The sequence below is a fragment of the Heterodontus francisci genome, chromosome 3 (assembly GCF_036365525.1).
Source record: "Heterodontus francisci isolate sHetFra1 chromosome 3, sHetFra1.hap1, whole genome shotgun sequence".
Classification (NCBI taxonomy): Eukaryota; Metazoa; Chordata; class Chondrichthyes; order Heterodontiformes; family Heterodontidae; genus Heterodontus; species Heterodontus francisci.
In genome coordinates, this window is record NC_090373.1 from 11,235,502 (window position 1) to 11,261,925 (window position 26,424).

Here is a 26,424-nt window from a genome sequence, read left to right on the forward strand (position 1 = left end):
CCTTTGGTTTGTCCTGGTGGCTGAAATGCAGCTGGCACAGTGGACATCCACAGAATGAAGGTTAGCTGGATACTGGGTAATGATGTGCATGATTTTCTGCCTATGTTCATACACCACCTGGACATTGAGGGAGTGGAATCCCTTTCGGTTCCCAGTATATGGCAGAATTGACATGTGGCACCTGCAAAGTCATGCGTGTGCAGACAATACCATACTGCACCATAGAGAAGCCTGCAATCCTAATGAAGCCGTATCCTTGCTCTGCCTGCTTCTCTCTGACAAGAGAATGAAATGTGGTTAGCTCAATGAATAGAGAGCTTCAGTGAGTGTGCTAATAGAACAGCGGACAACAAACTGAGAGATGTCGTATGTACTTCCAGCTCCAGGCCGAAATGCCCCACATGCATAAATGTTCACGACGACAGACAGCTTCATAGCCACTGGAAATGAGGTCCTTGTCCGACTCCGAGTTTGTAGTTGGGGCTGCAGCAGTGGCAGATTTCAAAGAGTACATCTGTACTGAAGCACGGGCATTGCACATATTGTCCTTCACTGAGGGTCAGGTAGCAGAATTGTTCCCTGAATACTCGGGGCCGATATGGCCACCTGCTGAGAGCCCTGCTCCCTGTTCCTTCTGCTCCTCTGCCTCCACTCCTCCATCCTCTTCCCTCGTCCAGCAGTCTGTCATGCTCTGCATGGTCTTTCTCATTGTCAGGCCATGCTGTATTCCAAGGGGAATGGCTACTAGTGCATCCATGTCTCAGAGCAACTGATATGTGCAGAAGCCTTGAAGACAGCAAAACCTCCTTGAACACCTGCTACACTACTCCCTGTAGACCTTTGCAACTTTGAACAACTATAGAAAGCACCAACGATTTGTAGAAGCAAAGTAACAGCCAGAAGAAATCAACCGGCAACTAACCTGTAAGCAGCGGATAATCCCTTTAAATAGCACTGGTGCAGGGGTGGGTCCTGTGCTCAGCTGTGTGAGATTGAAAGAGGATGTTAGCTGGAGCATTGAGCTGCAATATGGCACCGCTGGTGTTGAATCAGCATTTCATGCTGATTGATGTCATGATCTATCTGCGTTGCATACTTCTGGCGACCATTCACTGCGCATGTGCCAACACTCACCAAAATAGCATCCCATGCAACTCACCCCAAAAGTGTGCACACAAACCCATCTGGTTTACTAATGTCCATTCGGGAAGGAAATCTACCGTCCTTACCTGGTCTGGCCTACATGTGACTCCAGACTCTCAGCAATGTGGTTGACTCTTAAATGCCCTCTGAAATGGCTGAGCAAGCCACTCAATTGTATCTAACCGCTACGAAGTCTAAGAAAAGGAATGAAACCGGACAGACCACCCGGCATCGACCCAGGCACTGGAAACGGCAACGGCAAACCCAGCCCTGTCAACCCTGCAAAGTCCTCCTTACTAACATCTGGGGGCTTGTGCCAAAATTGGGAGAGCTGTCCCACAGACTCATCAAGCAACAGGCTGACATAGTCATACTCATGGAATCATATCTTATAGACAATATCCCAGACACCACGATCATCATCCCTGGGTATGTCCTGTCCTACCAGCAAGACGAACCCACCAGAGGTGGCAGCACAGTGGTATACAGTCAGGAAGGAGTGGCCCTCAACGTTTACTCTAGACCCCATGAAGTCTCATGGCATCAGGACAAACATAGGCAAGGAAACCTCCTGCTGATTACCACCTACCATCCTCCCCCAACTGAGGAAACAGTACTCCTCCATGTTGAACAGCACTTGCAGGAAGCACTGAGGGTGGCAGTGAGACAGAATGTACTCTGGGTGGGGGAACTTCAATATTCATCACCAAGAGTCGCTCGGTAGCACCACTACTGACCGAACTGGCCGAGTCCTAAAGGACATAGCTGCTTGACTGGGTCTGTGGCAAGTGGTGAGGAAACCAAAAAGAGGGAAAAACCTACTTGACCCCGTTCTCAGCAATCTATCTGTCACAGATGCATCTGCCCATGACAGTATTGGTAGGTGTGACCACCACACAGTCCTTGTGGAGACGAAGTCCCGTCTTCACATTGAGCATACCTTCCATCGTGTTGTGTGGCATTACCACTGTACTAAATGGAATAGATTTCAAACAGATCTAGCAACTCAAAACTGGGTATCCATGAGGCTCTTATTCTTTCATGGGATGTGGGTGTTGCTGGCAAGACCAACATTTGTTTCCCATACCTAATTGCCCTTGAAAACCGAGTGGTTTCCCAGGTCATTTCAGGGCAGTTAAGTAACAACCACATTGCAGAGTGCAAGAGGGCATGCCAGGAGCAGCACCAGGCATACCTAAAAATGAGGTGTCTGCCTGGTGAAGCAATGACACAGGACTACTTGCAAGCCAACCAACGGAAGCAGCATGCAGCAGACAGGGCTAAGCAATCCCACAACCAACGGACCAGATTTAAAATAAAAGCAAAATACTGCAGATGCTGGAAATCTAAAATAGAAATACTGGAAACACTCAGCAGGTCAGGCAGCATCCGTGGAGAGAGAAGCAGAGTTAACGTTTCAGGTCAGTGAACCGTCATCAGATCTATGCTCTGCAGTCCTGCCACATTCAGTCGTGAATGTTGGTGGACAATTAAACAACGAATAGGAGGAGGTGGTTCCACAAATATCCCCATCCTCAATGATGGGGGAGTCCAGCACATCAGTGCAAAAGACAAAGTTGAATCATTTGCATCCATCCTCAGCCAGAAGTGCTGAGCGGATGATCCATCTCGGCCTCCCCGAGGTCCCCAGCATCACAGATGCCAGTCTTCAGCCAATCCGATTCACTCTAGATGATATCAAGAAATGGCTGAGGTCACTGGATACTGCAAAGGCTATGGGCCTTGACAACATTCCGGCAATTGTACTGAAGACACATGCTCCAGAACTAGCCACGCCTCTAGCCAAGCTGTTCCAGTACAGTTACAACACTTGCATCTACCCAGCAATGTGGAAAATTGCCCAGGGATGTCCTGTCTACAAAAAGCAGGACAAGTCCAACCTGGTCAATTACCACCCCATCAGTCTAATCAGGAAAGTGATGGAAGGTGTCGTCGATAGTGCCATCAAGCGACACTTGCTTAACAATAACCTGCTCAGTGACACTCTGTTTCAGTTCCGCCATGGCCACTCAACTCCTGACCTCATTACAGCCTTGGTTCAAACATGGACAAATGAGCTGAACTCCAGAGGTGAGGTGAGAGTGACTGCCCTTGATGTCAAAGCAGAATTTGACCGAGTACGGCATCAAGGAGTCCTAGCAAAACTCAAGCCAATGGGAATCAGGGGAAAGCACTCTGCTGGTTGGAGTCATACCTAGCACAAAAGAAGATGGTTGTGGTTGTTGGAGGTCAATCATCACAGCTCCAGGACGTCACTGCAGGAGCTCCTCAGCATAGTGTCCTAGGCCCAACCATCTTCAGCAGCTTCATCAATAACCTTCCTTCATTCATAAGGTCAGAAGTGGGGATGTTCGCTGATGATTGCACAATGTTCAGCACCATTCATGACTCTACAGATACTGAAGCAGTCTGTTTAGAAATGCAGCAAGACCTGGACAATATCCAGGCTTGGACTGATAAGTGGCAAGTAGCTTGCACTCCACACAAGTGCCAGTCAACGACTATTTCAAAGAAGAGAGAATCTAACCATCTCCCCTTGATATTCAATGGAATTGCCATCACTGAATCACCCACTATCAACATCCTGGGGGGCTACCATTGACAAGAAACTGAACTGGATTAGCCATATAAATACCGTGGCTACAAGAGCAGGTCAGAGGCTAGGAATCCTGCAGCAAGTAACTCACCTCCTGACTCCCCAAAGCCTATCCACCATCTCCAAGGCACAAGTCAGGAGTGTGACGGAATACTCTCCACTTGCCTGGATGGGTGCAGCTCCAACAACACTCAACAAGCTCGACACCATCCAGGACAAAGCAGCCCGCTTGATTGGCACCCCATCTACAAACATTCACTCCCTCCACCACGGACGCACAGTTCCAGCGGTGTGTACCATCTACAAGACGCAAAGCAGCAACTCACCAAGGCTCCTTAGACAGCATCTTCCAAACCCACGACCTCTACCACCTAGAAGGCCAAGGACAGCAACTGAATGGGAACACAACCACCTGCAAGTTCCCTTCCAAGTCATACTTCATTATGACTTGGAACTATACTGCCGTTCCTTCATTGTCGCTGGTTCAAAATCCTGGAATTCCCTTCCGAACAGCACTGTGGGTGTACCTATCTCACATGGACTGCAGCGGTTTAAGAAGGTGGCTCACCACCACCTTCTCAAGGGCAATTCAGGATGGGTAATAAATGCTGGCATAGCCAGCGTTGTCCACATCCCAAGAATAAATTAAAAAATATATGCTTGCCCTTCTTCCTAGAGCTTGGGGTTTTCAAGTCTTGCTGCATTCCTGAGTAAAAAAGCTCAGCCAAGAACAAATTTCCAGAATGTCTGTCAGCAAGCAGGATAGAAAAAGAGTTCTGGAGGGTAGAGACAGACTGTTGAAATGGGAAGGCAGATGGCAGATAAAATTTAACAGAGAACTGCAAAGTGATTCATGTTGGTAGGAAGAATGAAGAGAGGCAATATAAACTAAATGGCATAATTTCAAAAGGGGTGCAGAAACAGCCCTCAGGGTTCACATATACAGACTTCTGAGGTTGTAGATAAACTGATGAAGCTTGTATTGACTTTATAAACAAAGGCATAAAGTACAAAAGCAAGAAAATTATGCTAAATCTTTATAAAGCACTGGTTAGACATCACATGGATGTGTGTTCAGTTCTGGGCAACACACTTTAGGAAGGAAGTCAAGGCCTTGCAGGGAAAAATTACCCGAATGTTACGTGGGATGAGGGATTTCAATTATGTGTAGAGACTAGAGAAGTTGGAATTGTTCATCTTAGGTAAGAGAAGCTTAAGAGGAGAATTAGTAGAAGTGGTCAAAAGTTATGACAGGCAGTAGATAGGGAGAAACTGTTTCCACTGACAAGAGGGTTAGTAACCAGAGGACACAGAATTAAAGTAATTGGCAAAACAACCAGTGGGGAGATAAAGAGTTTATTTTAATAAATGCACTGAGTTATCATGATCTGGAATGCACTGCCTGAAAGGGTCGTGAAAGCAGCTTCAAATAGTAACTTTCAAAAGAGAATTGTCAGGCAATGGGGCGGCACAGTGGCGCAGTGGTTAGCACTGCGGCCTCACAGCTCCAGGGACCCGGGTTTGATTCTGGGTACTGCCTGTGCGGAGTTTGCAAGTTCTCCCTGTGTCTGCGTGGGTTTTCGCCGGGTGCGCCGGTTTCCTCCCACATCCAAAGACTTGCAGGTGATAGGGAATATGGGATTACTGTAGGGTTAGTATAAATGGGTGGTTGTTGGTCGGCACAGACTCGGTGGGCCGAAGGCCTGTTTCAGTGCTGTATCTCTAAATAAATAAAAAATAAATAAATAAAAAAACAGGTGAATGGGACTAATTGGGTGGCTCTTTCAAAGAGCCGGTACAGATATGATGGGCCAAAAGGGCTCTTTCAGTGCTGTAAGATTTTGTGATGCTATGAAAACACACCTATATCATCATTGAGCTGCTGCTTCTTTTGTCTTACAGAAAAAGCATATAATGGGATGTCTAGTGTGGCTATCCATTCAATGGCCTGCTGATGCCAAGTGAAGAAATGAGGTGTCGCCTGCAACCAGTTTTCGTGGGAAACTTGATGTGATGTGTTCCATGGTCTGGGACTCATGGCCACAATTGCACTTGAGGTTGTCCCTCATCTTCCACTTATGAAGCAGGTGGCTACATCTTCAATGTCCAGTGTGGATTTGGTTGAGCCCTGTCCACTGCCACTGAGGAAGGTCAAAGTCAGGGACCTCTGCTGTTGGATCAGTGATGAGCTGTTGGTCCTTTCTGCTGCATTCATCCCACAATTCTGCCCATCTGGATAGTGGATTGATACCAGCTGCATGAATATTGTCTGCTTGTTTCCCAGAATGGCTGGTGCAATTTTATGTGCTTTCTTGATAGGTCTTTCAAGTCTTTGTGAGTGGGAAGGTTGGTATTGCTCATTACTTTTTACATTTCAAGGAGCACAATGATGTTGCAGTGAATGACAAGCAGGGCAATGTGGAACAGCATCTGGAGCCACTCAACTGGAATGAACTTGAGCATTCCTGACACTGTCCTCATAGTGGGGTTTAGTTGAATGCCCAAGATCTTTGTGTGGGGAGTTGATGACAACCGATACCCGGTCTCTCTCTCTGAGCTAGTTCAGTGAACTTGCCTGCTAACGTCATCAAAAGAAATGACTGAACGCCTAAAGGTGACTTCCTGGTCTGAAAAGCATGAAAGCATTGAATATGTCAACCAAAGGTCCCTTTCAGATATTTGGTCCAGCACTCTGCATTTATCAGCTCAATGTTGAAGGTCTATCTAGAACAAAGAGTGAGATCTTGTCAACAGAACTTAGAATGCAAATGGTCAACGTCTTGCCCTCCAGGAAACCCTCCAAATGAACCCAACCCATACTGGATGCAGATCAGGTGATTGCGCATGATAGCACGCCAATATTATGCAAAATACAATATGGCTACATACATCCGGGCCAATGATTACCAAAGTTGAAGAAATCCTGCCGGCTGACAGCTCACCATTATCCATTATTGAGCTGCATTCTCGGCATGTCATTTGCTCCTTAAAATAATGTAGCACTTTAAGGAGTGGTAGAATGCTGGACAAACAGCCAGTCTTGCTGTCAACCGTAAAAAAGAACCTTCAAATTTGGCCTTCTGAGGAAACCTCTCAGACAGTTGCTCAAGTTTGCTGAGTTCCCAGTGCTCCTTTTCTTCCTCATGGTCCAATGTTTTAAATTTTGATATGTGTACTCCAACTTATCGTTCAGGCTTTCTCCCAACTCTTTTGTCTTGTGTCCAGAAGATAATGGCAGTTACCATAAGTAAATCAAATAACTTAAGTTGAAACCCGGACCTTTACACTTATTGTCGGAAAGTTTTACAATTACCTCAACCTGTATCAACCAGTAGAGATCATGTGAAATGCCCATGTTCTTCCGTCTGGCTTGAAAGGCATAAAATACCATGCTGTCAAGCCATTATGCATAGGCTAAAGCTAACAGGTTAATTTACAGATTGTATAATACAAGACAGAATGTAGAAAATGTAGAAGGCAATTAAGATAGAATCCGTCCATCAGGACTTAAAATGACCATCTGCGAATGCATTTCCTACATGGCTTGATAATCACTAAGACCACTGAAAGAAGCTAGCTTTTCTTTGGCATTTATGATGCAATGTCATAGGTTTATCCTCATCAATCCACATAAATCGGATCCCCAGTCAGAACAATGACATGAGCAATCTATGATGGTTTATATCCTAGGAATTCAGTAAAAGTCAATATTTTAAGTTCCATGGATTTTAAGTCTCAAAGTGCGCACAAATATATTAGAATGAAGGAAAGGGGAGGACTGGTGCCCTCTGCAAGATATGGGAATCTAGGATCCGTACAATAAATTAGACTGAAAATTATTGAAGCTGATTTAACAGTTATATGACTTTAACCTATAAAGATATTGTAGAATTCTGGAGATCTTAGCCATGCCAAATATTCATTATCAAATTAATAAGATAACGCAAGACTTTGAGTGATTGAAAAGCTATAGAATTACAGAATTGTGTATAGTGACCGATGGAATTTTTAAAGATGTACCTTTGGAAATCATCGAAACATAGAAAATAGGAGTAGGCCATTTGGCCCTTCGAGCCTTCTCCACCATTCATTATGATCATGGCTGATCCTCCAACTCAGTAACCTGTTCCTGCTTTCGCCCCATATCCTTTGATCCCTTTCGCCCTAAGAGTTATATCTAACTCCTTCTGGAGAACTTACAATGTTTTGGCCTCAACTGCTTTCTGTGGTAGCGAATTCCACAGGCTCACCACTCTCTGGGTGAAGAAATTTCTCCTCATCTCAGTCCTGAAAGGTTTACCCCATATCCTTAGACTATGACCCTTGGTTCTGGACTCCCCCACCATCGGGAACATCCTTCCTGCATCTACCCTGTTAAGTCCTGTTCGAATTTTATAGGTTTCTATGAGATCCCCCCTCACTCTTCTGAACTTCAGCGAATATAATCCTAACCGACTCAATCTCTCCTTATACCTCATCAGAGATAATTATTTTCTCAAGTGACAGAGTGCTTACAAAATCCTGCATTAAGATTGCATTTATATTTTTAAAATCAAGCTATTTAATCTATTACAGTTACTAGCAGTCATTTGAAAATTAGCATTAGCATTTAATAACTATGACTACACGCCATGAAAAATGTAGTAAGTAACCTTTTCACTCAAAGTGAAAAAATTGTTATTTCCTAGCAAAAACAGAACCTGGATATTGTTCTCTTGCCTTATCTTTAAGCTCATACATTACTTACTGCAATTCCTGATATGCCAGTGCTGCTTGCCTAGGGTGTTCAATGCAGAAAAAAGCTTCTGAAAATCTTCTTACCTATCCAATTGGGTGGGGTGGAAGGGAAGAATAAACAGCCAATATTTCAGTAAATTTCATAAAGTAGATGCCAAAAACCCAAGTTTAAGATTCGCTCGATACATATTTAATAAAATGCTTTTGACAAAGTTCCCCATCACAGATTAATACAATGGTAAGGAGTCACAGATTAGGGGGCCAAGTATGGCACTGGAGAGGTATCTATATCAAAAGAACAGTAGCCACAGTGAAATACATCACCAGCAGGGTACCTGAGATTGACTTTAATGCACTTTAACATAGAAAATATTATTGTGAACAAAATACTGAAATATGCAGGTGATAGCCAAGAGCAAATAACAGGGAACAATGGAAAAAGATTCATTAGGACATAACTCGTCAGATAACTAACCTAGTAAGTGTAGGATGCAATTCAATGTGGACTAATGTGAAAAAGCGAGTATGGTAGCAAGGAATGAAAGAGAAGTAGAGATTAAATGGAGCAGCAGTACAGTATATTATCAGGATGGAAATCCAGGGTAATGGTGAATCTATAGATGCATTAGGCCTGCACTTAACTGCAGCAAAAGAGGGAAGTAATGTAATGAGTTGCATTAGTCGAAAGACATAGTACAAATTGTCGCTTGGTAGTACCGAACTTGAGTATTACTGAAAAGAGACATCCTGTTGAACCTTTTCATTTTGCACTCATCAGGACAGACGCAAGAATGCCAAATTTGAAAGGGTGCAACAATTTATACTGCATGAGAAAAGGGTGCTGACTGGTTGGCAAATTGACTCTGATTGGTCAAGGCATTGCCACAGAGAATGCACCAGGGAAAAAGTGTACCCCATACTTCTGTTTAATTAAAAAAACATATTCATAGGCAGGAACCGGTAAGGAACATGTCCAGGCACTGCACCTTTTTTGCACTAAACAAAAGCTTGGGGGACAATAGTTCCCTGGTGTATTCTCCATGGCAACGCCTCGACCAGAGTCAACTTGCCAATCAATCAGCATCCACTTCTCATGCAGTATAAATTGTTGCTCCCTTTGAAATTTGGCATTCATGCGTCTGTCCTGATGAGTGCAAGAAAAGTTTCGATAGCATGCCTCTTTTTTCAGCAATACAGTACAAATTAATAGAGCTTACAAATTATTTGAAAACATTAGTAGTCATAAGCTTCTAACAATAAACAGGGCCATAGATATGAGATTAAAAGAAGGTTTGAGGATAGGGAACTGAAGAAACATTTTTACACAGATGGTTGAGAGGGGTAGAATACCAGAGTTGGTGACTGAAGTAGAGATCACGTCAACACTTGAGAATAAGTTAGATGGTGGTTAAAAAAAGGGGAATATGCAAGAGGGCAAACAAGATTAGGACTTATATTCAATGTGGACCACAGTGACTGCATAACAAAACAGCCTGTTCTCATGTTGCAATTTTATATAATTCTATGTAAATGCCATTTGTCTAACTTGCAATTAAAGGTTTTCACATGTATATGACAGATATAGTACTTACTCGAAGTGCATGATGTTCCTTTGCTAATAAAGCTGAGATTTCTCCTTGTAGTGACACAATCTCTATAAACTGTGCCCAAAGTGCCATCAGCAAAGAGCAAAGCTGTGCAAGATCCATGTTTACCAGTTCTGACAGATCATCAGGATTTTCCACTTTCAGCTAATAATTCAGGATATAAACTGTAAGTCTTAACAGCATATGTTTTGCAAAACAAAAGCAATCTTAATTTTTCAAGATAATGGGCTTAATATACACATTGGGTTCACTTATCCGCAGCTCCATCTAAAGAAAAAAGAGGCGCCTCCCCTTTTCTTTGCATTTTAAGCATTGAAGAAACTGTTGAAGGACGAAGACAAACAGGCATCTGTTTGCTTCCACACCCCCATCCCCAAATAGTGTGCTGAAATTCGCAGTTAAATGAATTCACATAAAATCAAAGGAGGAGGAAGGAGACAAAACAGATAAATTCACTCCACGCCATAATCTGACAATGCAATCTGACCATAAATGTAAAGATGAGAATGCATAAGACATTAGCAAATGAATGTTGGGACTCACAACCCGATTGAGAAACACTCAAATTAAAAAGGATCTACTGACATGAGGTCTAAACCAGTTAAGAAATTACAGCTAGATCCCTCAAATACTACAAATACTAAAATGCATTTATTTAGATTTAAAGTTCTCAAGTTGAAATAAATAATTTTGCTGACATCAGTTTAGTTTAGTTTAGAGATACAGCACTAAAACAGGCCCTTCGGCCCACCGAGTCTGTGCCGACCATCAACCACCCATTTATACTAATCCTACACTAATTCCATATTCCTACCACATCCCCACCTGTCCCTATATTTCCCTACCACCTATACTAGGGGCAATTGCTAATGGCCAATTTACCTATCAACCTGCAAGTCTTTTGGCATGTGGGAGGAAACCGGAGCACCACGCAGACACAGGGAGAACTTGCAAACTCCACACAGGCAGTACCCAGAATTGAACCCGGGTCGCTGGAGCTGTGAGGCTGCGGTGCTAACCACTGCGCCACTGTGCCGCCCAAGATGAAGTCAATCCAATAAAATAAACTTATGCAATTTTTGTGACTTTTCTGTATTCACATACACATGATATTGAGTCTTTCTTTTCTCCTTGGAAAGCTTGCATGGATTTATTGTTACAATAATGCCATGCATTTTAATTGTGGGACTGTCATGGTATGTTTACATTACAGGAAGAGTACAAATACATTGAAGGGGATACAGAGTACCATCAATTTAAGGTACAAGTGGCCCTCTTATTTAGTTTATTTAAAAATATATTGCTCTCCACTCTCAGACTTCGAGGAAAATTCAAACCTTGTATCTGCCATGCACCAATGCCAGAATATATCCCTTATCATATTATGTAATTAACAAGTCTGACACAAGGATTACTGTCGGACTGCAGATCCATACTAAACAACCGCCTTAAAGTAGCTACTAGTTAGGGTAGACTTGCATTACACATTAATGCAGAGGTGCTCTTCAAACTGAAACCAGCATAAGAGATGTCTCGCAGTTCAGAATGCCCTAGAATTTGTACTGTATATTCTTGGAGTAAATATAAATGTTAATAGACACAAAAGGACAATGCCTTTAATAGGGGTTCTAGTTTGGAAAGTGTCTATGATCGCCGCAAGGTCAAAGCTATTTTTATTAATACACATACCTTTATCTGTTCACAAAGTTCTGCGAGTCTGGCATCAACATCAATCTCCTCTGAAAAATAAAGTCTACATTAATATGCAATTAACTACTAGAAAAGCAAATACTAGCAGTAGAAAAAGTATGGAGTGTTAAGCTTTATGATCATTTGAATTTTGCAGAACAAATTTGTAAAATACTTTATAAAAGATTCATATAAATTGCTTTCAATTTGCTTACCGTCAGAATTGAAATCTATTGCTTGAAATTATATTAACTATTCTGGAACAAAATTATCTATAGCAGACTACATAGGTTTACTGTTAGAAGTCATGTAGACATACCTATCAGGGTGTCCCTCTGTGTTCTTGGATATTTTCTTCTGAGAAGTCGTTCATAAAGGACCTGCATGTTGGTCATGGCTAGTCATAGGATTGTACACACGTGCTCGTTATTGCATCTTCTTTTAAAACCTACACCCTATCAACCTGTCCAAAGGTTAGCTGCTGAATTGCAACACTCTCTGAACACCTCAAGCAAAGCTTTTAGCACTTGTTATTATAGGTGAGCATTAGCGAGAATACTTTTAATGTCATAGCAAAGCACAAAGATCAACAGAAGAATAAAAGTAACAGATGGAGTTTATTAGTCCAACATCCTTGTTACAGCACAGACCAGCAAATCCTCTCAATAATGCATGTTTCTGAAGCCATACAAAAACATATTAGAAAGAGAGCAATTTATATGGGTGCCGTATAAGCTAGCAGTCATAAACCATGCATAATATATTAGAAATTACAGTGTAACATATCCTTTTGAATGATTACTAGAACTGGTAGGTATCTTCATGACTCTACTCAAGAGGGCCACCAAAAATGGCAATACAAGCCATAAATAAAATCAATGATACCACAAGTTTTCATGTATTCATGGCTATAAAGCCACTAAAGTTGCATGTGCCCACTAGTTTTACAGCTTAATGTTTATGGATTGAAAGAGATAATTTTTCATTTTAATTGAGAAATCTATCCCATTGTTCAGCCAACACTGAAGGAGCTCTCACTTGTGCTCCAACGTACTTGGGTGTGTTCAATGGATGGAACAAATGGCGACTGCAGCAAAAAAACCTTTGCATCAGAAGGTCCCTCAAAAGCACAAATATGCAAGGAATGCAGAGAAGAGAAATCATTAAACAGGTGAATTATTTTCTGTACTTGCATGTATCCAAATGTTTCTTTCATCACCCAAAAAGACATTGAATGCTCTGGTGCACAAGCCACATCTCATGACTTAGGGGATTGCAGAAAATCCATATTCATAGGACTCCTCATATCCAATGTTTTTAATAATGAGTCTTATCCAAAATTACTGCAAATTAATACAAAGGCAAAATACTGCAGATGCTGGAAATCTGAAATATAAACAGATAATGCTGGAAATACTCAGCAGGCCAGGCAGCAATTGTGGAGAGAGAAACAGAGTTAACATTTCAAGCCAATGACTTTTCATCAGAACTGGAAAATGTTACAGATGTAAAAGATTTTAAGCAAGTACAGAGGCAGAAAAGGGAGAGCAGAAGTGGAAAGAACAAAAGGGAAGGTCTATGATAGGGTGAACGATAGGTCACCAGCATGAAATGTTAGCCTGGATTTTACAATCAGTAGTGAACGAATGGTACTTGCCCTTTATCACATTTACAGCTGCCCACAGATGTTACGTAAGCTTTTGAGTGACAACTTAAGGTCATTGGGAGTCCAATACAGCATGGCATCTCTAAACAGGATCTGGGACCTGTGCAACAGAGCAAAGAATTGCGTGTCTCCTCAACCAATTAGATTAAAGAATCCTTACTGAGCCACGCAGAGCCCAAAGCACCAAGTGTAGTTAGAATATTAAATTCAATGTAAAATCATGTACAGAAAGCAAAAAAAGGAGGGAGAAAAGATGGGATTAAGGGAGACAGACAGAAAAGAGGGCAAGAAAAAATGGGTAAGTGCTGCAATTTCATGTTCTTACATATATTTCAATATCGGGTCTATCAGTCAGGCACCGTAGAGCACAGTGTGTGGAGGAGCAGGGCAACTTTGACTGGAACTTCCTGACTTCTGCATCTTACTGTACATGTGAGCACAGATGTTGCTTTGTAATGTACACCATGATGAGTGAGTGCTGATGGCCTCAGTTATCGGTACCGCAAAACACAGATGCTGCTTGGCCTGCTGAGTACTTCCAGCATTTTCTCTTTGAATTCGCCAAATGAATTAGATTTGCTATGGAAACAGCATAGTGGCATTCTAAAATGAAGTGCAACAGCAGATTGGTCTGCTAACTATGTTGTTATGCAAATGCTTAATCCATCCGCTCAACATTTTTCTTTCTACTACATTAAAGGAGCTTAACCTATTTAAAATAAATGGGGTAATTTCTCTGCTAGAACTGAGAGCGAATTTGCTGTGAGCACATTGAATGTTCATTTGATATCAACAGTAATTTTTATTTAACCCTGTATTCATGAGGATTTTTAAAGTTTTAAAATGTTATTACAATTTTGGATCTACCGCAGATATCTGCTCGGGTGCAGTTGCTTCCTTAAGCGGTCTGAGTCTTACTTCTGCGAGAATGGACCTGTACTTCCCTATATTTGCTTCGACAAAAGCATGACTTGGAACTATAACAATACTGCCCTCTTGTGATCTTTAATCTTTCTGAAGGCAGTGTAAGAAAACACTTGGTGAGGTAAAGCTTGAATTGAATCTTCCATCTGTTTTATTTCACAGCAAGTTCAGATATAATCAGTTTCACCATTCAATTAGTAGATTATGTTCACGATACAAAATAAAGAATTCAGCATATTGCATCAGTAAGTGAATGCAGATGTCTTAAACAAGATCTCTTAACTGCTCCTCCAGTATTTCTCACTACAAGCCTGCTTAAGTCTTTCACAGCATCATTTAAAAGACCGACAGCTTTTGCAGCCAATGTGGCTACGTTTTAGTCTCTCTTTTTATCTTCCTCTTCAGAGGCACAGGAATCAAAAGACTTTGCCACATTATGGGTGAGGCATTTTTGATTATGTAAACAAGTTAACAAGCAGCTTACTGTTTAGTCTTTAAAACAGCTTCCATTTATCATATTAACAGCCTTCCCATTAGGACTAATACTTATTTTCTAAACCTTGCTGTGGAAAAATTAGTAAAAAAACTCAAACATAGCAATTGGCTAACTGCTTATTCACAAGCACATAAATAAACTTTAGCACTACTGATAACATTGGCTTTTCCTCATCGGTGGGAAACTGCACAACCCTATCAAAAATGCATATCCTCCATTCATCCTCAAATAAGTAAGACCCACACCAATTTAAACCAATGATGGGACTTCCCTTGAATTATTTTAAAGCATCCTTTCATGATGCCCAGCACAAAAAGCAAGCAACTAACCATTTATCCCCCTAATCAAATTATGCTTTAAATTCCGTTGCTTGCCATTGTTTAGTTTAGTTTAGTTTTTCAGTTTAGTTTAGTTTAGAGATACAGCACTGAAACAAGCCCTTCGGCCCACCGAGTCTGTGCCGACCATCAACCACCCATTTATACTAATCCTACACTAATTCCATATTCCTACCACATCCCCACCTGTCCCTATATTTCCCTAAAACTTACCTCTACTAGGGGCAATTTATAATGGCCAATTTACCTATCAACCTGCAAGTCTTTTGGCATGCGGGAGGAAACCGGAGCACCCGGAGGAAACCCACGCAGACACAGGGAGAAATTGCAAACTCCACACAGGCAGTACCCAGAATTGAACCCGGGTCGCTGGAGTTGTGAGGCTGCGGTGCTAACCACTGCGCCGCCATTGGAACCTTGGTTCAGCCATATCAAAAGTTTGTAAATTTTAATCTGAATTGCCTTGGGGCTCACAATTGTCTTTAATGCCTGAAGCAGCGGAATTAAAATTTACAAACATCAAATCTGGTACTAGAAAATATGATGCTTCATGCATGAAACCAAAAATCTTTAATTAGCCCAAAGAATTTTTTGCTGATGTTTGCAGCCAATGCTACTATCATTTCACATATTTAAGTAGGTTTAAGCTGACTTCTCTGGTCAAGTTTGCTGTTACACAGGACTAAGCAAAGCGTTTTCTGAATCAAGTTTATACTGTTATTGCAATTATAATATAATTTTACAGGTAAAATACTGGCTTCCTTAGATGGTGATACAAAGCTGTTTTTAATACCTCAGACTGAATTAATATAATCAGAAAGGACAAAAATGATTAAGGTTACCTCTCTGGTGTTTTATGTCCTGAAAATTTTGATCAACTTAACCAAATCATCTTTATGCTATGTAAGTAGACTCTGCTGTTCACAAAGTATACACAATGGTATTAAACTCAATTGGAACACTTTCAGCATTATTATTATTAATAATTATTATTAATGATAATTTTATCAAGTCATAACATTGAGGTTGGTTTGTCACATAACATTGAGGTAAGTAGCTGAACTTAAAATACTATCATGAGAGGGAATTATAAATGCTACCCTGCATGAATTCAAGGTACTCACTTTACTATTAAAGCAGAACAGTGAAGCATGAATCACCATCAACAAATGCATCAAAACCTGAAATATGATGGAGGTGAAGAACTAGAAATTTGCTCATGCCAAAATGGGTATCTCAGCATCTTATAAGGCAAGAGGCAAGCGCGTGCATTTTCAGGGCTGGAGGCTGTTAAATAAGGACTCCAGTGGGCGGCACAGGGGCGCAGTGGTTAGCACTGCAGCCTCACAGCTCTAGCGACCCGGGTTCAATTCTGGGTACTGCCTGTGTGGAGTTTGCAATTTCTCCCTGTGTCTGCGTGGGTTTCCTCCGGGTGCTCCGGTTTCCTCCCACATGCCAAAAGACTTGCAGGTTGATAGGTAAATTGGCCATTGTAAAAATTGCCCCTAGTATAGGTAGGTGGTAGGGAAATATAGGAACAGGTCGGGATGTGGTAGGAATGTAGGATTAGGGTAAATGGATGGTTGATGGTCGGCACAGACTCGGTGGGCCGAAGGGCCTGTTTCAGTGCTGTATCTCTAACTAACTAACATCCAGGGCCTACACCTGAAACAGGAGTTAGGCTGTTCATTTGTGCAAATAGAGGACATAATGCCTACTTCAGGACTCCTTCCCAAAACTGGGCTGCCCTGAATGCTGCCAGTCTTAAGCCTGCTGTGTTCAAGAAAACCAAGTCTATTTGTGGCCTAACCGCCACAAAGGAAAGTTTTAAAAAAGTATTCACTGGTGTGTGGAGCAGGTCTGAGTGCATCTCCCGGTCACCACAGCAGTACAAAGACCACTATTGGCCCCCAGTTGGCACACTACCCACCTGCTCCCAGGACCTATGAGAGGGATGGTGGCCCAAAATGTAAACAACATAAGAAATAGGAGCAGGAGCAGACCATACAGCTAAAGCCTGGCTTGGGTATAAAATTAAAATCCGACCAGGGCCCGACCCGACAACAGCCAACCCAAACCTGACCCGGGCCCTTTAATTTATTTCATGCCCAGCCCGACCTGAAAATATCAAACATATGATTGAAAAAGAAAAAAATTGTACATTAAAAAGAAAACACTACCGCCAGCTAATGGGAACGGCAATTAGCAGTGCAATTGGGAAATCTACATCAGTAGTACTGTGTCAGAGAGTTCCCAAACTCTGCTCGGGTGCCTAAGGTAGACAAGATAAGTCAACAAGCGTGAGGCTGAGCCACGCCATTACTCTTGCATTTGCAGACAGTTCAGGAACCTAGACATGGTGCTGTCAGACAGCATAACCAACTTTTGTCTGTTTTAGATCCTCTGCTACTTACTTCTTAGTCTACAATATTGAGGAAGGAGGTATTTGTAGCATTTATTGCATTCAGGTCCCTGTACAATTTCAGTAGACATAGAGGGAAATTCCTAGCTTACAAACTTATGGAAATGACGCAGGAAGACTAGCTGGCCCATCAAGAGTGGCAAACAACATAAAAACTCTGGGCCAATGTGGGGGAAAAAAACTCTGTAAATTTCCTCTTCAATGCCCTGCTGTCCTGGCAGCCGAAAACCTGTCCAGGAGATTATATGGACCACGTGTTACGCATAAAGAAACTTACCTTCTACATGACACAATCCTTCTCACAGTCAGGAACTGATTGAGCTCTCTCTTGAAGCCGCTGAGGAAGTCAACACCCACCACACCAGCTGATAGTGTATTCCAGAGGCTCTACATTCTCTGGGAAAAGAACCACCTATCTATTCTGTCTATTCCTACGTGCACGTGGTTTGATGTACTTTTTTTTTAGTTAAGCTCATAGATGGTTTTCTCTCTGCAATGTTACTTGTCTGCTACTGTGAAACAATCAGTTCCAGAGGCTCTACATTCTCTGGGAAAAGAACCACCTATCTATTCTGTCTATTCCTACGTGCACGTGGTTTGATGTACTTTTTTTTTAGTTAAGCTCATAGATGGTTTTCTCTCTGCAATGTTACTTGTCTGCTACTGTGAAACAATCAGTTCCAGAGGCTCTACATTCTCTGGGAAAAGAACCACCTATCTATTCTGTCTATTCCTACGTGCACGTGGTTTGATGTACTTTTTTTTTAGTTAAGCTCATAGATGGTTTTCTCTCTGCAATGTTACTTGTCTGCTACTGTGAAACAATCAGTTGGCAAGTAATGGGGCAAAGGCTTGCTTTTGAACATCAATCAACATTACTTCTACAGTCATTATAGCTTGTTTGAAATTACCTACATTTGATGGGAAAATATTGCATTAATAATTAACACTGTCTAATGTCTTCAAAATGGTTTTGACATGAACTGAAGTTTCTAGAGATAGCCAACTCTCTATTCACTCCCATGGAACAGAACACCAGCCCTTTGGGATCAGAGGAATATTTCATTCAAGGAACACAAGCTATTAGGTTGATTAATATAGACTGTAACGGCAGATTAATATGCCAGGGTGTTTTAATTCATTACTCTGGAAGATTTAGAATTTATACTTGGATGGCCAGTGGTGATTATTCAACACCACTGTTATTCAACACCACTGTTGAATATATACAAGAACAGTGTGCATAATGTCAATTAACGTCTAGACTACATACAATAAATATTGGTTCTATGCATTTTCATTTTTTATATTTGCATTCGCAACACTGGATTATCAAAACTAAGATAATTTGAGTATAAGTTAGTCTCTCACCCACTCAGTAATGAGAATTAAGTAAATTGGATCCTGTGTTTTGGCTTATCTCATAATTCCTAGTGGATTTTGTCCACAGTATCCATTGATGTGGTCAATGGCACTCGCTTTCAATCATAATGTGGCAGCCTTCCAGATGTACAACATACAACAGCTACAACATGACTTTCTACATAAACAATCCCATCATGGAATTCCGTGGTAGACTAATTTTTTTGTCCTCTTTCAATAACCGGGTAGATCTAATTCTTGAAAATTTTTAAAGTTAAGGCAAATCATTAACATGCTTACAACCAGGGTGGTCTGGGCAGGGCATTACTGCAATTTTCCCAAGTCTATATTTGCAATGCTAAAACAAACAAGTTCATAAATTATATTTTAAGCATGTGTTATGTATAAAATGAGACATTAGTATTCTTTTAGAGGCTAATTTTAATTCACATGACTGTTACTCAAATTATCCAGTAAATTTCATACCATTTTGGCAGCCACTATAACTGAAATATGAATGGACCTTACAATCTACTCCTGGGTTTCCTTTGGGCAGAGAAGGCAGCCTCTAATCTATGTTATTGAATTTCAGACTCTAAAGTCATTTTAAATACAATTGCCTTAGAAATGCAACTCTCAAAAATTTCCAGACTTAAAACCAGTCTGGAAAAATAAAACACGTGTTCCCACATTTAAAATTTTTTTTTAATAAGAGTGCAAAGTTTATAAGAGTTTAATAATGTGACACGAGTCTTAATGCATAATATGTATTTATATTGGGGTTTTCACATAAGTGGACATGACAAGTGGCACCAAGACTGCCAAAGCTAAACAGTACAGTCCAGCCCGACCCGACCCGAGCCGAGCCCGAATGCTGGACACAGAATGTAGACCCGACCCGACCTGAACCCGACACATGTAGTCGGATTTGGTCGGGTTCGGGTCAGGTAGCCAGGCTTTACATACAGTCGCTTGAGCCTGCTCCGACATTCAATATGATCATGGCTGATCTTCTGCCTTAACTGCACTTTCCTGCCCACTCCCCATATCCCTCGATTCCGAGACCCCAAAAATCTGTCTATCTCTGCCTTGAATATACTCAACGTTGGAGTATCCACAACCCTCTGGGTAGACTCTGAGTGAAGAAATTTCTCACCAGTCCAAAATGATCGACCCTTTATCCTCAGGCTATGCCCCCCTGTTCTAGTTTCCCCAGTCAGAAGAACCAACCTCAGTTTCTGCCTGTCGAGCCCCTTCCGAAACTGGTATGTTTCAATGAGATTGCCTCTCATTCTTCTAAACTCCAGAGTATAGGCCCAATTTACTCAGCCTATCATGGGACACCCTCTCAACCCAGGAACCAATTTAGTCAACCTTCCCTGTACCGCATCCAAGGCAAGTATATGGAGACCAAAACTGTGCACAGTACTCCAGGTGTGGTCTTACTAAAGCCCTGTACAATTGTATCAAGACTTGCTTTTCTTGCACTCAAGTACTCTTGGAATAAAGGCCAATAATTCTATTTGCATATTTGCTTGCTGCGCCTGCTTGCTAATTTTCACTGTTTCTTGAACAGGTAACTCCAAGTCCCTCTGCATATCAACATTTAGAAGGGTCATGCCTTTTAAAACATATTCTGCTTTTCTATTCTTACGATCAAAGTGAATAACCTCACAGTTCCTCACATTATACTCTATCTGCCACCTTGTTGCCCATTCACTGAATGTGTCGATATCTCTTAGCAGCCTCTTTGTGTCCTCCTAACAGCTTACATTCCCAACTAGCTTTGAATCATCAGCAAACTTGGATACGTTACTCTTGGTCTCCTTGTCGATTGTAAATAGCTGAGGCCCCAGAACTGATTCTTGGGGAACTCCACTAGTTATAGTCTGCCAAATTGAAAATGCCCTGTTTATCCCCACTCTTTGCTTTCTGTCTCTAACCAGTCCTTCACATAGGCTCATATATTACCCTCAAATCCATGAACTCTTATCTTGCGTATTAACCTTTTGTGTGGCGCCTCTTGGAAATCCAAGTATACTACAACAACTGGCACCCCTTTATCTACTCTACCAGTTATATCCAGAAAAAACTCAAATTTGTCAAATATGATTTCCTTTTCATAAAACCATGCTGACTCTGATCATACTATGATTTTCTAAATACATTGTTAAGACTTCCTTAATAATAGATTCCAACATTTTCCCAACGACTGATGTTAGGCTAACTGGCCTGTAGTTCCACGTTTTCCCTCTCCTGCTGTGTTGAATAGCAGTAGATTTGATAACTTCCAATCCTTTCTAGCATCTAGGGAATTTTGGAAAATCATAATCTGTGCATCCACGAAGTGAATGTTCTGGTGGACTTGAAAAGGCACAAATTCGGAGACTTTAAGATGTTACAGCCTCCAGTTCTTTTAAGGCCCAATGGTACTGCCTGGGCTGCTTGCTGTTTTTTCAGCAGTCTGTATTTTAAAGATTATTAAAAGGAGACCAACATGGCTCTTTGGTTACCCTCTATATCTAATACGTAATCTGTGTCTTCTACTGTGAAGACAGGCACAAAATATTTGTTCTATGTCCCTGCCATTTCCTCATTCTCCATTCTCCTGTATTTGCCTCTAAGGGACCAATGCTTACTTTAGCTACCCTCCTCCTTTTTATATACTTATTAAAAATAAACTCTTACAATCTGTTTTTATATTCCTGGCTATTTATTCTCATTCTACTTTTTCCCTTTTTATCAACTTTTTGAAAAGAATATGAGAGTAAACCAGCCAGTAATATAAAAACAGTAAGAGCTTCTATTGGTATACAAAAAGGAAAAGAGCAGCTAAAGTAAACGCTGGCCCCTTAGAAGAAGAGACAGAAGAAATTATCATGGTAAACGAGGAAATGGTAGAGTCATTGAACAAATATTGTGTGTCTGGTCTTCACGGTGGAAGACACAAGTTTCATACCAGAAATAGATGGTAACCTAGGGCTAAAAAGAGTGAGGAAATTAAGGAAATTAACATCAGAGAAAAAGTATTAGAGAAACTCAAGGTACTAAAATTTGACAAATCCCCAGGTCCTGATGGCCTACACCGTATAGTTCTAAAGGAGATAGCTGCAGAGATTGTGGATGCGCTAAACATGATCTTCCAAAATTCTTTAGATTCAGGAACAGTCCCATCAGATTGGAAGTTGGCAAATGTTACACTGCTTTTCAAGAAAGGAGGGAGAGAGAAAACAGGGAACCAAAGGCCAGTTAGCCTAACAGCAATCATTGGAAAATTGCTGCAATCTATTATTAAGGAAGTCTTAACATTGCATTTAGAAAAGCACAGCAGGATTAGAACAAGTCAACATGATTTTACTAAAGGGAACTCCTATTTGACAAATTTATTAGAGATTTTTGAGCATGTAACTAGTAGGGTAGATAAAGGAGAACCAGTAGATGTCGTATATCTGGATTTTCAAAAGGCATTCGATAAGGTGCCGCACAAAAGGTTAATAGGCAAGATAAGAGCTCATAGAGCTTGGGGGTAATATATTAGCATGGACAGAGGATTGGTTAATGGGCAGGAAGCAAACAGTGCGCATAAATGGGGCATTTGCAAGTTGGCAGGCAGTGAATAGTGGAGTGTCGCAAGGATCAGTACTGGGGCCTCAGCTATTTACAACCTATATTAATGACTTGGAAGAAGACAGAAAGTAATGTATCTAATTTTGCTGATGATACAAAAGGTAGGGGAGGACACAGAGAGGCTGCAAAGAGATATAGTCAGGTTAAGTGAGTGGGCAACAAGATGACAGATGGAGTAGGGAAGTGTGAGGTTATTTACTTTGGTCGTAAAAATAGAAAAGCAGAATTTTTTTAAGGTGTGAAACTTGTAAGTGTTGATGTTCAAAGTAAAGCCTGGCTACCCGACCCGAACCCGACCTGACCTGACTACAGGTGTTGGGTTTGGGTTGGGTCGGGTCAGGTCGAAATTCCGAGTCCAGCATTCGGCTCGGGTTGGATCCGGCTGTACACTGCTTCAGGGAAGTCATGGGATCAGGCTTACCCATGATTCCCCACAACTCCAGCTACAGGAATAGCTTGCTGCTGGAACAGATGAAGGAGATTCGTGTCGGGTTGGGCGCGAAAAAAAATTAAATGGCTCAGGTTTCGGATTGGCTGTGGTCAGGTCGGGCTTGGATCGGGTTTTAATTTTATACCCAAGCCAGGCTTTAGTTCAAAGAGGCTTGGGTGTGCTTATACAAGGAATGCAAGAAGTTAGCAGGTGCAAGAAGTTCAGGTACAGCAAACAGTTAGAAAGGCAAATGGCATGTTGCCCTTTATTGCAAGGGGATTGGAGTACAGGAATAAGGAGGTCATGCTGCAATTGTACATGGTTTTGGTGAGACCACATCTAGAGTACTGTGTGCAGTTTTGGTCTCCACATTTAAGAAAGGATATACTTGCATTGGAGGCGGTACAGTGAAGGTTCACTAAATTGGTCCCTGGGATGAGGGGGTGTCCTATGATGAGAGGCTGAGTAAATTGGGCCCAAACTCTCTGGAGTTTAATAGAATGCGAGACGATCTCATTGAAGCATACAAGATTCTGAAAGGGCTGGATAGGATAGACACAGAGGCTGTTTCCGCTGATTGGCGTATCTAAAGCACGGGGGTACAGTCTCAGGATAAGCGGCCAATCGTTTAGGACTGAAATGGGGAGAAATTACTTCACTCAAAGGGTTATGAATCTTTGGAATTCTCTACCCCAGAGGGTTGTGGATGCTCCATCGTTGAATATATTTAAGGCTGGGACAGACAGAGTTTTGGTCTCTCAGGGAATCAAGAGATGCGGCAAGCAGGCGGGAAAGTGGAGTTGAAGCTTAAGATCAGCCATGTTGGTATTGAATGGTGGAGCAGGTTCGATGGGCCACGTGGTCTACTCCTGCTGTTATTTCTTGTGTTTGGTCGCCCTTTGCTATTTTTTAAAACTCTCCCAATCTTCAGGTTTACTATTATTCTTTGCAACATTATGAGCCTCTTTTCATCTATTATCCTCAACTTCCCTAGTAAGGCAAAGATGGATTTCTTTCACCAAGTTGTTTTTTCTTAATGGAATGTATTTTTGGTGAACATTTTGAATTGTTTCTTTCAATGCGTCCCACTGTTTATTTACCACCATACCTATTAATTTATTTATCCAATCGACCTTAGCCAGTTCTCCCTTCATACCTAGGCAAGTGGTTTTCTTTAAGTTTAAGATTCTTGCGATGAACTCAAATATGTCATTCTCAGACTTAATATAGAATTCAACTGTATTATGATCACTTATTCCCAGAGAATCTTTTACTATGAGATTACTAATTAACCCGGCTTCATTATACAATACCACATTAGAGATACAGCACTGAAACAGGCCCTTCGGCCCACCGAGTCTGTGCCGAACATCAACCACCCATTTTATACTAATCCTACACTAATCCCATATTCCTACCAAACATCCCCACCTGTCCCTATATTTCCCTACCACCTACCTATACTAGTGACAATTTATAATGGCCAATTTACCTATCAACCTGCAAGTTTTTTGGCTTGTGGGAGGAAACCGGAGCACCCGGAGAAAACCCACGCAGACACAGGGGGAACTTGCAAACTCCACACAGGCAGTACCCGGAATCGAACCCGGGTCCCTGGAGCTGTGAGGCTGCGGTGCTAACCACTGCGCCACCCCAATCTAAAATACCTTTATACCTAGTTAGCTCCACAATATATTTTTCCAGGAAACTATTGTGGAAGGATTCTACAAACTCATCTTCCAGACTACCTTTGCCAAATTTGATTAAAATCCCCCATGATTATTACATTGCCTTTGTTACAAGCTCAAATTATTTCTTGCTTAATGCTTTGTCCAACGTATAATTACTGTTAGGAAGCCTACAAACTACTCATACCAGCATTTGCTGACCCTTGTGATTCATAATCCCCACTCATATTGATTCTGATTCCTAATCTTCTGAGCCAAGATCTGATCTTAACACTGTCCTTATGTCATCCTTTACTATTAGGGCTACTCCTTCAATTCCATTCTGCCTGCCTTTTCAAAACATCGTGTACCCTGGAACATTTATTTTCCAACACTGGTCACCTTGTAATCATGTCTCTGTAATAGCGATTAGATCAAAACCATTTATCTCTATTTGTGCTTTTAATTCATCTAGCTTTTTATGACTGCTTCACGCATTCAGATAACAAGCCTTTAATTTTATTTTTTAAACTATTCTTTGCACTATTTATTCTTATGCCAATTTGCAGGTGGCTCAGATAGTAATCTAGAGATTAATACCCTTGAGGTTCTACTTATTAATTTAGAAGACAAAATCAAACTCCCTCCTCAGAACCTCATTCTTAGTTCTACCTATGTCGTTGCTTCTTACCATGGACCATGACAACTGGATTCTGCACCAAGTTTTAAACAATAAACATGCTATCCACATCAGCTGGTGATTGTATCCAATTAATAACTCCAGAGAAGCTGAAATTAGTGACTACTATTAATAAACTAAAGGGTCATACTTTTAACCGATTTTTCAATGAAACACATTTTAACAATCCAGTTTGTTTAAACAACAGCACTACATTACCAGTCTTGTCTCAGTGAGAGCAAGTTAAAAGACTGCAGGTTCATGTCCCAGTCCAAGATGAAAGAGTGTTGGAGATGCCATCTTTTGCATGAGATATTATACCAAGTCCTCATCTGAGCTCTTAGATCCCATGTTTGTTTCAAGTGACCAGGTGAGTTCGAATAACATCTTGGCCAACCCAGCACAACAAACACTTTTAATTAGTCACTTAGCTTATTGCTGTTTGTGGAATCAACTCAGCTGAAATTAGTTGCACATTATGGGGAGGCGGTAGTGGTATTGTCACTGGACTAGGAACCCAGAGACCCAGGGTATTGCTCTGGGAACATGGGTTTGAATCCCACCACAGCAAAAGGTGGGATTTGAATTCAATTAATAAATCTGGAATTAAAAGCTAGTCTAATGATGGCCATGAATTGAATCGATGGTTATAAAAACCCATCTGGTTGACTAATGTCCTTCAGGGAAGGAAATCTGCAGACACCAGACCCACACAATGTGGTTGACTCTTAAATGCCCTCTGAAATGGTCTAGCAAGCCACTCAGTTGTACTTAACTGCTATGAAGTCAATAATGAAACAAAACCAGATGGACCACCTAACATTGACCTAAGCTTCGGAAACGACAATGGCAAACCCATCCCTGTTGACCCTGCAAAGTCCTCCTTATTAACATCTGGGGGCTTGTGCCAAAGTTGGGAGAGCTGTCCCACAGGACAGCCAAAGGACTGGAGGACAGCGAATGTGGTACCATTATTCAAGAAGGGTTGCAGGGATAAACCAGTAATTATAGGCCAGTGAG

The 26,424-nt window shown here is 41.4% G+C and overlaps 1 protein-coding gene across 9 annotated transcripts in view; it reads right to left on the bottom strand.

The window, feature by feature from the left end:
* Nucleotides 1-26,424, bottom strand: part of fam135a (family with sequence similarity 135 member A) — a 319,597-nt gene that overhangs the window by 109,825 nt on the left and 183,348 nt on the right. For 7 of the 9 annotated variants that reach the window (XR_010970367.1, XM_068020133.1, XM_068020126.1 and 4 more), the window contains 4 exons: nucleotides 12,113-12,190; nucleotides 11,794-11,843; nucleotides 10,090-10,248; nucleotides 8,508-8,581 (listed from right to left, as the gene is read on the bottom strand). Coding sequence is in view for 8 of the 9 variants with exons in the window: in XM_068020133.1 (XP_067876234.1) it covers nucleotides 8,508-8,581; nucleotides 10,090-10,248; nucleotides 11,794-11,843; nucleotides 12,113-12,190 (361 nt within the window). In the remaining variant the exon portion in view is untranslated. Of the gene's footprint in view, nucleotides 1-8,507; nucleotides 8,582-10,089; nucleotides 10,249-11,793; nucleotides 11,844-12,112; nucleotides 12,191-12,982; nucleotides 13,308-26,424 lie in introns of those variants that run through there. The other 2 variants (XM_068020129.1, XM_068020127.1) reach the window with 2 other exon arrangements.